We start from the raw sequence: 15,226 nt of genomic DNA, 5'->3' as shown, positions 1-15,226 counted from the left end.
GGGCTTGAGGGAAGAGCCAGGGTCCTCAGCCAGCAACAGCTGAGAAACAGGGCAACGCACCGAGTAAAGAAGATTCACCTCTTGTGGTGTGGTGTCATGTCACCGAGTAGCGTTCCTTTAGCAGCACATGCTTCTACCCACAGTAAGAGCAAAAATCAAACTCATGAAAAGCTGGGGGACGATAATCACAGCCTGTAGTGCAGCACTGAAAAGCACGCAAGCTGATTAGGGGATGTGCTCAGAAAAAGCAGGCTTAAAAAGTGCTTTCGTTGGTGATTATCGACTTCATTATTACACTGTGAAACTCCCATCCTTGTAGAAAAGTCTTAGACTTCACAAACTTGTACATGAGGATCTTCGGCGAAACCGAGATTCCCTCCAGCGGCCGCAGTGAAAAAAAATCAAAGCTGATTTTAGCACTTTCAGCGTAATTTATTTAGAGTTGCAGCAGTAACTGCTTCTCCTTGCTCCGTTCCGCTCTCACGCCAGGGAAGCTGCAACCGCCGAGGTCGGTAGGGAAAGCCGCCCCACACCAACGACCTGGGGGTCGCACAGCTGCTCCCCTCCAACTTCTCCATGGTTCGTTTTTCCCCCCACCTGCCAGCGTTGGCAGCGGCGGATGCTGACGGAGCGGCACCGCAAACGGCAAAAGTGTCCCGGCAGCAGCGGCGCCTCCCCCGGCGGTTAGCACCGGCCCCACGACCGCCAACCCCCCTCACGGGCGGGCCCGACGGAGCCACGCCGAAACCGCTGCGGCCCCGCCAGGGGACCCCGCCCCTCGGCGCCCCCCTGAGGCGCCCCGCCCCGCGCCGCCCCGCCCCGCGCCGCGCGGCCGCCCCGCCGGGCTGCACCGGGTGCAACCAAGTGTCGCGCTGAGTGGAGGGGGGAGGAGCGCGCGCCGCGCGGCACAGCCAGCGCGCGTCCCCTGTACCGTGCGCACCGCAGCGCTCCCATCCCATCCCCTCCCCCCCCGCCGGCCGTACCACTTCGCTGCCGGTCCGGCGCGGAGGCGCGTTGGGCAGGAATGTACCAACGCCGTGGAGGGAAAGGGGTAGCCCAGAAGGTCGCGTGACAAGGGGAGGTCATGTTCAAACGGCGCAGCGCGGACCCTCGGTCCCGTGGTTTTGGCCGACCGGTACGAGGCGGCCGCGGCCCCGTCGGGGCTCCCCCCTCGCAGCGGGGAAGGGGGAGGAGCAGCCGGTCCTCCTTAACCCTTCCCCGGCGGGACGGGGATGGGCCGTCCCGCTGGGCAGCCGCCCCCGCCCCCCGCGCCCAGCGTTCTTCCCGGATCGCCGCCGCCTCCCGCCGCTGCTGGTTCCGCGGGGCGCGTGAGCGGGCGGCGGGGGCGGACTCTCCTGGTAGCGGCCCGACATGTCGGTGGCGTTCGCGGCCCCGAGGCAGCGGGGGAAGGGCGAGATCACGCCGGCCGCCATCCAGAAGGTGAGGGCGAGAGGAGAGGCGCCAGGCCTGGCCCCTACCCCGGGGGCTGCAGCTGCTTCCTACCGACGGGCCGCGCGGGGAAGGGGGTGGCGGCGGCGCCCCGGAGCGCCAAGGCCACGGCGGGGGCGGCCGGGCCAGGCCTGGCGGCGCTCGGGGCACGGTCCGGTGGAGGAGATCGGCAAGGCGCTGCCTCTCTCCGCTTCAGCACTTGTTGGGGGGGTCCCGGGGCCGGGGAGAGGCGCCGAGCGGGCGGGCTGCGACGTCTGTGGCGGGGCGCGGAGGCCGCGCGTCTCTGCCCCCCCCCCCCCCCCACCCCCCGCGGCTCTGGGCCCTCCCCGCATCTCTGCTCCCCCCCGCCCTGAGCGCTCCCGCGGCCGTGAATTAACCCGTAAGGGTTCGGCATGATACCGTGGAGAGACGGTGGAGTCGAGTAACCCCCCCTTCTGTGAGGGGAGCCTGCAAGTCGGACTTCAGTCGGGGTGTTTTTTTAAGCCCTGCCCGGCTTTGGGCTCTGCCTCCGCGGGGTGAGCGGCGGCTACGGCTCCCAAACTTGGTCGGCCTAGTAGTAAGGCTTCCCCCATAAACCTCGAGCGTTATTAAAGAAGAACCTTATGGTCGGAGCCAATGACAGCGACTCTGGGTGACTCCATTTAAGCTTACGTGGGAGGGAGCAAGTTAACTCGCTAAAGCAATCAAAGAAAAGCACATACAGGATTTGTAATAATCCGTGATGTTTTGTATCGGCAGAAGCAAAGGAGCATGTTCAAGTTGACTGGTAACTTGATGGTGTTTAGAAACTTAACTGAAGACTCACACTGTTACCAGGGTAAATAGCCATGAATCAGATAGATTTTGGATTGCTACAAGCTCCTTGTGTAGGAGCCTTTTGGGTAGATATGGCTGGTCTCTGATTCACTGGAGAATGAGAGCGTCAACAAGGTAGGTGTTGCAGGGATCAGGACCTCAAGGAAGACCCCAGAGTTATAATGGAAAACTCCAGGGTACTGTAGCAGAAGTCGGTGCTTGAGAAGTGTACGTGAAAAATACATACCCCCTGGGTGGAAAGCTACCTAAAGGTAGTCAGTCGAGACTTCATGTTGCTGGGGTGCATATGGAGAATGCAGACAATTAAGTTTTTCTTGTGCTGTAGTCAAACCATTAATTTGATGATGATGTGCTGGCAAAACCCTAGTATAGTTAAAGCTGAAGAATCTTTGTAATGTACATAAACTGTCAGAAGCCCTGGAGGTGTCTTCATCCAGCTGGAAACTAAATTCTCTTTTGATGGTAGGTGTTTATAAGTCTTTCAAAGACCTATTTCAATTTTCTATCAGCAATTGCTCAGTCAAACTTGTATAAAACAGTGCCTGCAGCCCCATCTAGGATGCAGTTGTATTCCTTGTTTACTTTCCTCTTGGTCCTAGCATTCCCTTCCTTCCCTGCTGCCCCTCCCAAGAGGTCCGTCCAGCTTACGTGGACAGTGAAGAGTGCAACCATCTGACTGACAGTGTCAAGGTCTACCTGCCTGCTGAGCCTTAAGTATCTCTTAAGTTCCTCTGGAAAGTGGGAGACATTCAGAAGAGAGCTTTGATTCAAGGCTTCCTTTTCAAATGGTCTGTTAGACTTTGGTATCAAGGTGTTAGCTCCTTTTTCCTTATTTTTCTTGTGAAAATGGCCACTGTGTCTCTTATAAAACTTGGTGTTAGTACCTGTGGAATGTGTCTGTGTAGCAGTGTCTGTGATCCTCTTCAGAGTGTGCAACTACAGTTCTGCCTAGTTTCTGAGGCTCAAACAGTAACTCAGAATACTGCGGTTTTGTCTGTGTTTAGTGCTTAATGACAGTGTTTCCAGATCCAGCAGTTTCAGGCAAAATAATTGCTCAAGAGATCATTCTAGTCAGTTCTGGTGAATTACTGGTTTGACTTCAGAAAGACTTAGTTGGTTGGCTCATTCTTACATGGATAGAAGACCTGGGTGGACTGCATGAGGTTTCTGACTCTATGACCTTTCCATAGTAGAGATGAAGGAAAATAAAAGTCAGTACCTACTCTTTTTTTTTTTTTTTTTCCCCCCCCTTTATAGAATTTGCTTAGGTTGGATTCCTAGGGAAATAAATGTGATGTAATGATGCTGTTTGTACATTCCTTGTAGAAGCATGAGCCTTTTGGCTGGTCTCAACCATGTTTGGAAGAAGAAAAGAGTCTTGAAGATGGTTAGGATCCTGTTAGTTCTGTGAAATTCAGCAACTGGGTAAAGGGACCTAAACGAGCTTTCCCCTGAGAGGAAGCAAAGGGATAAATCAATGCAAAATGTTCCATTTGGCTGTAAATTTTTCTTTTAGTTCAGTTGACTTGGGTAACTTGGCTGGTAACTTAGATTAGCCATGGTTCTGCTGACTCTTGTCTGATCAGAGTGCGGGAGAGTGGTTAGAAAGACATGAGTGTGGGGATGTGCAACTCTAGGAAACCAGGCTTTATTTTTTTGCTGTTTATGAAGCTTGGAACACTTTGAATTTGTGAACTTTTTGTAAAAAGCTGTGGGATCTGCAATTTTCTGTGATTTTAGGACTACTTTTTTTTTTTTTCCAGAAAAGTAAATCACGTATGTTCATATTCCTGGACAATTCTGAAGTATAATAGATCTATTGTGCCCATTATGCAGAATATTCATTAAGTGCAGTTTAATTAGAGATACTTAATGTAAATATGGGCTAGCTTTCCAGTCCATTTTCTTGGAAGAAACCTGGCTGGTACGCTCAGTTTCTATCAATAGCAGTTTCAATGTCTTTTATTGTTAAATTTTTGAACAGTTGTGTACTTCAGGAGAGAGGAGATTTGGGGCACAAATTTTTGAATGTTTCTTTGTAGAGATCAAACGAAGAAACAGGAAACTTTGAAAACCTTGTAAGAACTTGGTGTAGAACAAGCATAGGTATTTGAATGGGAAGCTTCACAAATGTAGCTTTAATAGTGACTGGAAACTGTTAAACTGAGAGCTGTAAATCTAATGGGGGGAGGAGGGAAGATGGGAACAAAAGTGTGTTCTATAAATAACTGGTTTGTGTTGAACTTTCTGGAATACTACTTTTCTTTTTTGTTTCTTTTTAAAAACTGAGAAGAGTAGCAAGACTCTAAAGTTATCTTAAGTTTCTTTCCATGAAGAACGTGAAACTTACTCTAAACTTCTTTATCGTTTCAGATGTTGGATGAAAATAACCATCTTATTCAGTGTATAATGGACTATCAGAACAAAGGAAAGACGTCTGAATGCTCTCAGTAAGACATTAATCCAAATCTACTATGGACTGGGTGAATTTCCATCTAGATCACCATTCTTGATTTGTTTAGTTCACCTTGTAGGAGAACTGTGCTGTATAGAAGAATAGAAGAGTATTGCTGCAGATACTACGCTTAAAATTTACTTTTTTATTTGCCGTATGGCTATCACTTCAGTCACTAAAATGTTGTAACTTGACTACTGTAAGTTGATGTCATGATGATGATGCTTATAAAAATGGGGGCTGTATAACCAAGACCTTTTCCCTCTGCATTGTAATTGCACTTTGGGAAAGAGGTAGTTTTCTTCTTAAACCTTTCAAAATCGTGGGAATGGACCTTTTTTCCTGATGGCATATTTAAAAGCTACCTGTTTACCACTTCCCCAAGAACAAACAAGCTTGTCTTAAAAGCTTGGCTTGCCAGAATATCCCGTGTGGACTTGCTGTCTAGTGGAGTCTCTGGAGAGTGGTCTGAGAGAACTGTTAAAGTAGTAAATTTTAAGGAAATGGTAGTTTCCCATTACTTTTTTCTGGCATGGGATGATCATGGTACCCTTGTAATCAGACAGATACTCAGGTAGGTGACAGATGGGGCATCACAGTGTGGCTCTTGAGCCCTTACTAAGACAACTGGTAGTCTGGGAGCGGGAAGTGGAGGTCATAAGTGGTAGGTATTTGTGCTTTAAGGGAATGCTTTTAGTAGCACAGTTAGTATATTAAGCTGTATGCAAGCCTGTACTTATGTATTCATAATCTGTTCATGCTTTCAAGGTTATTCTTGTGACTGTGGGCTAATTGTTGAGACCTTGGAATGTGGTTCTGTAGCAGAAATATGATGCCATAGCAAATTTCCAAAGCTCAGGGTCCTGATGAAATGTTTGCACTGCTTTTGGTCGTGATTCACATAAATCTATGATATCTTGCATCTGGGGACATAATAAAAGGAGCTCTCTTTCCCTGGGGTTTGTGATGGAAATTACACCGAACAGCCACACACACACTCTGTATGTCTCCTGGTGACTTTAGTTTGGTACAGGAAGTGAAACAGGTGAAAACAGTCTCACACAGCTTTAGATTTTCATAGCAAGATGGAAGCTGTAGAGAAGATACAGGCACAGATTTGATGGAGAAGTTGGAAGAGATTGGGTAATAGGTAAGCGTGAGGGAGAAAGCTTAGGATTCCCAATAATGGTACTCTTGTAAATGTCTTGAATCTTGTTTTATATAGGTAGCTTTCCTTACATATGTAAATGAAAGTAAATTCTGATGTTATTGTATTCATGACTTAAGATCTGTTTTGCTTTTGTTTATTTTGATAGATACCAGCAGATGCTGCATACAAACTTGGTTTACCTAGCAACTATAGCTGACTCCAACCAGAACATGCAGTCTCTACTACCAGCAGTAAGTACAAAATAGTGTAAATGTAGGGAATAGATTTTGTTTGGGTTTCTGGAGGAAAAAAACCCCTAACCAAACAGAAGTGTTTGAGGCAATGACCAAACATTAAGCTCTTGATTTATTCTACAGTGAATACAAGATGTAGTGTCTCTTCATGCTGTATTGGGAGTAACTTTACTGCTGAGGTCTTGCTCAAGATCTGACTTGTTTAACTGAAGACTGGTAACCTGTGCGCTGCATGTTTAATTCAGAGTATCTGGCGTGTGGCATAAGATGGTCTTAAGTTGTAGTTTGGGTTTTTTTTTCCTCAACTAAGAGCACTAGTGGTGTGGCTTTTAGTCAGCTCCCACAACAGTACCCTGTTTTTCCTCTTATGTTAGGGAAAGGCAGGGGGAAGATGGGATTTTAAAAATTTTTTTCTGGAATATCATCCATTCTTTTGCTTCAGTGGAACAAGGTTGGGTAAATCTTTGTCTGCTTTTCTGTACTCTAGGTGAGTCTCAAATTCTTTGCCTCTCTCCTGTATCAGAAAGCAACCTTTTTTAAGGCGGATGATTATAATATGCAAGAAATAAGGTTGCACAGGCTTAACTTGAAACTTAACTGCATTGCTTTAAAAATGAACTGTTTCTTGGATAATACTTGCTATCTTTTTTTTTTTAATCTGGAGTTTTCCGAGTTTGTATTCCTGAACTGTTTATTTTATACCATACCTCAAATTTTTTCCCCTTCCATTGTACATAGAACAGTAAGGAAAGCTACAACAAACATTAAAATAGCTTGCTATCTGTTTGCTTTTTGTGATAATTGGAAAGCTTGGGGAGTTCATTGTGAGTAACACAAGGAAGTTCTTTGTTTTTTGGTAATAAGACTTTTCTTGAATTAATATAGTCTTGATTCATTTCTGTAATATGAAGCTAAAAAGAATGTCTATAAAACAGCCATTCCTAGATACTAGTTTTCACCAGCTGAAATTGAATTACTTTTTCTTTGGTCTCTGGAGAAGTGTTCTCCAATCATTGCTACTAGCGAAGCATCCTTTCAAGTTGGCACCTAGAGGACTATAGAAACAGTGCTTCATTATGTCCAACCTGTTGTGCCTGTAGAGGCTTCTCTTTTTATAAATCCATGCTTGTAGCTGAGGGGGCGGGAAAGAAATCTTTAAGAGGGCTGTGTGTATTACTCAACTAATATGTTTTTGAAGGCTTAATTCATATCCTGGTTCTGATGACAACTGGAAATTAATTTGACCTTATCCTAGTCCCTGGTGAACAGCCCTGTTCTTAAAGTTGAATGTGATGACATTCTCTTCTTAAAAGAAAATGAAGATAGGACTGGGAAAGGCTTTAGCAGATCAGGACTAAAGTGCATTTCTGAACTTCAGTGTGAGGAATATTCCACAATAGTGAGAAAATAGCATAGTGTGGTTTTGTTTGGGGGGTGAGGGGAGGAGTCCCCTTTGGACAACGGAGGGGGGAATAAAATGTAGCTTCTTGGTTCTTTTGAACTAAAATACAAAATGAAAGTTAGATGTTCAGTCTTACCTAAGTGTAGATGCTCTGAACTACCAAGTCAAATCTGTTTGAAGATTTGCCTGAAATGTGGTAACGTAATCAGATAAAATGACTTTTTGTTGAGGTTTTTAGAAAAATATTCTTCAAATTCTGTCTTCCCAACAAATTTTAGCCAGAAGAATTTGAGAATGTGTGAGCTACTGCTTTTATTCAATGCAAGATAAACTACTTCAGACTCTTTTCATTTATTGGCTTTCCGTTTAAGAACTGATGAGGCTCAAGTTGACTGGAAAGTATTATGTTTCTGTTCACCATCCTTCTGTGTCAGCTGTTGAGCAGTCTTACTAAATTCAAGGGTTGTGGGTGGCAGCAGTTAAATATGGACCAAGATATTGTGTGTGTAAACATCTACTATTTTTAATAGTAAAATACATCAACTTTATGATACTACCATTGCAGTAGTTTCCCATGTGACTTAGGAGGGCTTGAGTCTGGATAGCTTCTGAAGTCGGATTGTATCTGATCTATTCATATCTGGAAAATTGTTCCCCTAGTAAGCTATACTTTTTTTTTTTGTTAAAGTTTTATCTTGTTTCTGTTTTAATGGGGTAAATACATTCTCAAGAAATTTCACAATTTATTACTACTTATAAAATGCTTTATGTGATAAAATGAGGTTGAAAAGAGAATACTGCTGTTAGCATTCACACTGAACAAAAGAGGTAAATGATCAGGTTTGTTGAAGTTTTTAACATAAGCTAAAATGACTTGAACCTGATAATAGCTTTGTTGTATCCTCTCACAATACTCCTTAGACTTAATGCTTCATATTGTTGGGAAAAATGCTTGTAGTCAGCTTATGTGCCTCTGTCCCCATCTTTTAGAATATGTTAGTCTAATCAACATCCTTTCAGAAAAGTGTGGTATTACCTGTAATGAACAAGATAAATCTAATACTAAACAAATTTGTAGTGAACCAACTGTTGTGCAGAGAGGTGCTATAAAGGGGGCCTGGAAGTGAGGACACAGTGAAACAGGTGAAGCAAGTATTGCAGGGTGTGGGTGAAGGGAACTGGGAAGACTTTGAAACTCCAGTGTCATAACAAAGCTTCTGTTGTCTTTGTATGCATGGTGAATTTACAGTATTAAATTATGACTTCTGGGGTAAGAGACCTTCCTTCGTGTCAGAAGACAAAAGTAGTGCGAGGTTAATCTCCTTGAGTCAACCGGTCTTTTCTCAGCCATGTGAACAGCAGCATTATTAAGGGCAGGGCTGTTCTGGAGTGTCTTCCCAGCTGGACAACAGTGGTGGCTAAGTCCACATATGAAGTTGATGCACCTTTTTGCTGCCTCTTTCCCAGTTATGGCAGGTACTCTATTTCTTGGACAGCAGTCGGAAGTCTACTTAGCACTACCACATGGAATAAGCTAGCTTCCCCAAAAGGGCTTGTAAGGTGAGGAACACAACGCTGTTGTGTTCTTTTAATTTTCATTGGTGCTACTTTTGAGGGAGGCAACAGCAAAGTATTAAGTCTCCTTGAACTGTAGAGAGCAAAGATGCAATTAAAGTTTGCTACTGGGGCTTCCAAGAGAACCTCCAAAAAATAGTAATGAAGTACTCTGTGTGTGTGTGTTTCTAAAGACATGAAATATCAAACTGCAGAACAGGCATCTTATCCTCCCCCACTTTTATTTATTTGTTTTCTTGAGAGTGTTTTAGTAGCATTAAAAAGTCATTGCAAACTATTGAGTAAAAAAAACCAACAGATTTTTCACTTGGACATTTTCCCTCCCCCATATGTCTTCATTTTGCCAAATTTATAATTTTGCCAAATTTATAAGATGCTGTCGTGGTTTGAGCCCAGAGGGCAACTGAGCACCATGCAGCTGTTCACTCACCCCTTCCACCCCCAGCCCTGTGAAGGAGAAAGATGAATCAGAAGGCTCTGGAATAGAGATAAGGACAGGGAGGTCACAGGCAGAAGACAGGCTCGTTAGGGGAGGAAAACAAAGCACTAACAACAATGACACTTAACAGACAGAATGGGACAGTGAGAAGCATTACCATATCTTAAAAACACCTCCTCCTGCCCCTTACTACTTCTGGGCTCAGCTTTGTTCCCGGTATCTCTACTTCCTCCCCTTCCTCCCCCAGTGGCGCAGGGGATGGGGGTGCAGTCATTCCGCTGCTTCTTCCTCCAAGGTGGTGGGGGGAAGCACTCTTGTGCATTCTTCCTCCTGCTCCACGTGGCGTCCCTCTCACGGCAGGCAGCCCTCCACAAACTCTCTCCACTGTGAATCCTCCCCACGGGATGCATTGTGTTCGTGGGTCACCTCCACGTGTTGCAGACCTCCCAGCGATGAACTACAACAGCAGGGGCTGCTTCTTCCCTCAGGGTCCCGGGGCTCCTCCACAGGCTGCAGGTGAATCTCTGCTCCTCTGGTGACCCCCATGGGTGGCAGGAGGGTGGCCCTGCTGTCTCACCACGGGATACAAAGGGGCTCCATGCTCCAGGCGCACATCCCCCCCTTCCTTCCTTATTCCTTCCACTGACCTCGGTGTTTGCATAGGTGTCCTTCTTGTAACTCCTCCTCCAAGTCCCCCCAGCTCACCGGTTCCCCTTCTTAAATATGTTATCACAGAGGCGCAGCCACTGTTGCTAACTGGCCCGGCTTTGGCCAGAGGAGAGTCCAACCTGGAGCTGGGGAAGCTTTGAGAAGCTTCTCACAGGGGACCACTGTTATAGCCCCCACCCACCCACTACCAAGAACCCTGCCACACAAACCCAGCACAGATGCCAGAGATTTATGATACTTGTAACCCATGACCATCACTTTACTGGGAAAAGTAGAGGGGAAATTTTGTCATGCACTCCAGCCTTCTCATTTTGGCATTAGTTTTTTAACAGGCAAATACTGAGGTCTGCAGGATTATTTGATTGGGAACATTTGTTGTTTTTAAACACAGAAAAAGTGATCTTTTTTTTTCAGAGTTTTTCTTATGTAATGCAACTTGCCTTCTGTCAGCATGCAGAGCACTTGATTTCAGTGTGTATTTCAAGAAGGTAATGGAAATAAGTACTTACGATTATTGCTTCTATAATGTACTAGTTTTCTTTTATATTGACAGTGCCAGTTTCTTCCAGTAGCAAGCTAAATTCTGTATGAAGTGACTTCCAAGAAAACTCATTGTGTCTGAGTAGTAGAGAAATATTCACATCAAATTGTTTATTAATATCAGAAAGGTTATAAATACATTTATTAATAAATATTTTTTTTCTTGAGATACTTCTCTCAAAACTGATGCTTTTTGTAGGGCTTGTGAAATCCCTTATGTATGCTGTTCCTGGACTTGTCATACAGACTAAGGCAGAGTCCATGCCCTTTTAGTTACAAAACACTCCTATATAAAATGGTGATTGCCTCATATAAACACCCCACATCAACAAACACTGAAATGCTGGTTACTTTTGAAGAAACTGCTTGTCGTGGTTTAACCCCTGCCATCTGCTCCCTGTTCCCAGTTGGATGGGGAGGAGAATCAGAAGAAAGTAAAACTCAGTTTAATAACTCAAAATATAGTAATAATAAAATAATTATAATGAAAAGGAATATAATAAAAAGAGAGAGAAATAGAACCCAAGAAAAGAGATGCACAATGTAATTGCTCACCACCTGCTGACCAACGCCTGACCATTTTGTGCACCTTACTTGCTGGCAGAACATGGGAAGCTGAAAAATCCTTAATTTAGGATAAGTGCTAGTTAGCAACAACTAAAACTGTGTGTTATCAATATCATTCTCAGACTAAATCCAAACCACAGCGCTGTACCAGCTATTAGGAAGAAAATTACCCCAGCTGAAACCAGGGTACTGCTTCAAGAGGTAGAACCACTAAACAGCATTACTAGCACTGACTAAAACATTTCTTCAAGTTCTTTATTGGAAGATGGGGTTTGGGGTTTTTTTAGTTTGTTTTTTTAAAGCTGCAGCATTCAGGTGGCTAAATAGGAGTCTTCAATGAAAGAATGGTTTTACTCAGTGGAAAGCCTCATATGATCTTAAATACTCTTCAGTATTTTTTCAAAGGGGTAGTGTTCAATCTATGGTTTTAATGTACTTGTGATGAGATTAGTTTGTAGAAACAACTGAGAGTCTTAGGAACTGAACAGCATGCTCTGCTTTTTTAGTAGCCTTCATTTTGAACACAGAAGTTGTCTGAAATGTACATGTTAATTGAATTATCTTGATACTGTTTTTCTTGAAAAAAGCAAGATGGCATCCAGAAAAGAAAAATATGGCTCAGTTTTAATAGCTTAAAATAAAATTTTCAAATAAAACTCCTGTTACTGAAGATGAGAGGAATCCTAAATTAATAGAATTCTTGTCCAGTTATGTTCCAAATGCCTGAGAAAGTCTGATATCTGTGGTAGTACAGCAGAGAGTCTGTTTATGGTACCTGCTTTTGTGCTGATCACAGCTGGTATCGGTCTTTAAACCTCTGGCTTAATTCTGTGTATATTGAATGTTAGTGTGTTGATTAAATTAGTTTTAAAGCAGATACACAAAGCGGTATGATGTATTATTCTGCGTTAGTCTTCTGGAACACAGGTCCATGCCAAATTCAAGTTCAGCTATTTGTAAACTGAATTAATAGAGAACAGAGCAAAAGAAAGGTTGAGCGTTTCCTGTCAAGAGGACAGGAGCGAGCTATTAGTCAGAAGCGGAGCTTGGATTTCGAAGAATAATTGCTCTGTTTAAATGTTTGTTAAACAGTTTTCAAAAATCATAATAATTTCTAAAGACTTTTTAAAAGAGAAACATTAGGTAGTAGATTTTTTGAGGAAGGGAGGAAAGATGTTGCATTTCGTACCTACCATATTATGCAAGTACACTCCAAGGAACTTCCCTGCTGCTGTTCAAATGAGAGGCAAGTAGAGCCCCTGTGGTTGGGATGGGTAAAAGAAATTAAGCTTCACATTGCTGTACTGTTACTAGAGACTATCAAGCTACTGCAAATCCATAACTGATAAAAGCTGATCTATTTGTGCTTTCATCCTCCTTAAGGAACATAATTTCTTAAATTGTTCCTTTCTCCCACTCTTCATACTCTACCTTTGTATTTGCTATGTTGAGTTTGCATAGCAAAAAATATTTCCTGTGTTTTGTGAGCAAGAAACACATGGGGTAAGCCTCCTTTGGTAATAGCCTCTAGCCCCCATTACTTAGGCTTTGTCACTAAAGAATGGGAGATGTGGTATATTTAGGTTCATGTTGTTGTACCACATTACTCCTAAGAATTCATTAGTGATCTCAGAGACTCACTACTTTGAACAAAATTGTAAATAAAGACTTTTCCTGAAGTTGTACAGTATTACAGGTCCGTTAGAGATGAGATTTAATTCTTAATTGCTGTCAGTAGCCTAGTTCTTAAGAATGACTGCAATAACCAGTCGTAAAAGCAATGCATTATGATCTAGTTGTGTAAGTGGTTATAGAGAGGTCTAGTGTGTCTGTATCACTTCATTGTCTTTGCTCCAAGGCCAGCATGTGATTATCTGTATACATTTTCTTTCTTTGGAGGCTTTGCATGCTATTTGACTTCTGACCTCTTAATGAACACTCTGATTGCCTACATGTTCATTTTATGTAGAAATGTGTTTATGGGATATGAACCGAAAGAGAACTAGCTTTACAAATAGCTGCTCAGATTCTTTTTTTGGGGGGGCTTGGAGCATAAAAGAACATATCCATCGCTTCTACAGGAAACTGAAAAAACTGCTTATGACGGGAAGGAAATCTTGTAAAATTGTCAGTAGTACAAGCCTTTTAGAAGACTTAAAGGTAAAACAACCAAATTTACTATGATTTAAGTTTTGTGGGCTGTTTCTCCCTTAGCCTGTTTGTTCCATCTCTGTAACAACATCAGTCCTTGTGTTGATACACATCTTTTGCTAATACTGCTTTAGCAAAAGAGAATTGGGTATGCTGCATTTCGAAAAGAATTTTCAGATTGTGGATCCTCAGTTTATCCACGTATACCATGGGTCTTAGAATAAAAATAGCTTTTCCAGGTTGTTGGTTTTGCTCCAGAGAGGCTTTTAAATGTCGGGAAGAAGTCTGGCTGTTGTTTGACAAGTTTCTTTTTGATAGTAATGGTTATGCTGACATAACCCAAGCTGTACTCTCATCACCTGCAGTTCTGCTGTGTGATGTTTTAAAGCTGTTGTATGATGAACCAGTCTGGAGAATCAGTCCAGACTGATTAGGTGGAAAGGGGGATATTTTTGTTCTGGATTAGTTCAGATTAACCGCATGGCTATGCAAATGGCTGTGCTGGCACAACTGGAAGGGTAGTATTGGGAGATGGAGTGCTGCTGGAGGGAGCCAGCAATTCCACTAAAAAAAAAATAATGATCAAAATATGGGAATTTAAGTTGTTAGCATATTAGGAGTGAATTAATAGACCACTAGTGTACTCCACTTTAAATGAGAGGATCACACTAACTTCCGTAAGCTACTTTGCATGTATTGCTAATCAGGTGTGTCCACATGGGGAGCTAGTGCACTGCACACAAAAAACTACTTATATTGCCTACTAACTTCTGTGGCTGATTTAGAAATCAGTAAAAACAGCAGCCAGTTTGAAATAGGAGTATGCTCTAAAGTGTAATTCTTTCATACTTGAAGGTGTGATTTGCCTCTCTGTAGTACAGTATCTGCACAATAAATACCTATTTCAACCCTAGGCAGTTTGCTGAGAGCTGTACGAGGCAGTCTGGTAACACAGATGCCGAGTCTTTTAGCCTCTATGGTTTTGCTGTTTCCCCAGTGAAATGCTTCGAGGGTTCTGCAGGATTCTTTCTGCTTTAATTGAGTTTACATAAGGCCTGCTAGCTGGAATAGAGGTGGAATTTTCTCTTAGGTTACTAAATGCAAGCAAAACCTGTAAATATTGAACCAGACATTAAACTGTCTTAAAAGCCAAAGAGGCAGGAGGTAAACAGCTGTGGAAAAGAAAGCTCCTGCTTTTGACGACAGATATGAACTGCATTTTATGGGGGAATTATAGAGTACCTCTGAAGTTGTCTAGTTTCTATAGCTCAGTGTTCCCCAAGTTAATGTCCACAGTTAAGTTATTCCTAGTCACTTAAAAGAAAGCCGTCTGAATTCGTCCCAGATTATTTAACTTTCAATTTAAATAATTTCTAGTTATGTCAAGAGTTAAGAATTTTGTGTGATTATTTTTTAAGTATCAGAAGAGCTATTGATACGTGAACACCAAGTATTTTAGAGTTAAATTTTCTGGTTAAAATGATGCTAAAGAATATGTGTACAGTGAAATATTTTTATACAGTGATATATGCAATTTGAAACAGCTAAGGATTCCAATTTCCTCCTTAAATGAAGAGTTTAAGTATTACATTATGCACTATTTTAACATTTTGTTCAAATATTAAGACAGAGTTTCTCAGATTTTTGAAGATACTGGTGTAAATCGAGATTTCGATACTGGTTGTCATTCTAAATTTAGAATTCCTTACTGCTAGTGTCACAACTGGTACTCCAAGTGAGAGCACAAATTACATTTGTA

At 42.8% G+C, this 15,226-nt stretch overlaps 1 protein-coding gene across 3 annotated transcripts in view; it reads left to right on the top strand.

Moving 5' to 3' along the window:
* Nucleotides 1-1,129: 1,129 nt before the first annotated feature.
* SS18 (SS18 subunit of BAF chromatin remodeling complex) overlaps nucleotides 1,130-15,226 on the top strand; it is a 46,468-nt gene continuing 32,371 nt past the window's right edge. The window contains exons 1-3 of one of the 3 annotated variants that reach the window (XM_074879917.1): nucleotides 1,130-1,440; nucleotides 4,639-4,715; nucleotides 6,037-6,121. In XM_074879917.1, the coding sequence (XP_074736018.1) occupies nucleotides 1,372-1,440; nucleotides 4,639-4,715; nucleotides 6,037-6,121 (231 nt within the window). In that variant the 5' untranslated portion in view covers nucleotides 1,130-1,371. The remainder of the gene's footprint in view (nucleotides 1,441-4,638; nucleotides 4,716-6,036; nucleotides 6,122-15,226) is intronic. The other 2 variants (XM_074879936.1, XM_074879926.1) reach the window with 2 other exon arrangements.

This window comes from Strix uralensis, chromosome 1 (assembly GCF_047716275.1).
Source record: "Strix uralensis isolate ZFMK-TIS-50842 chromosome 1, bStrUra1, whole genome shotgun sequence".
NCBI lineage: Eukaryota > Metazoa > Chordata > Aves > Strigiformes > Strigidae > Strix > Strix uralensis.
Note: the sequence above shows the minus strand (reverse complement) of the source record. Positions and strands in the feature narration are given on the sequence as shown.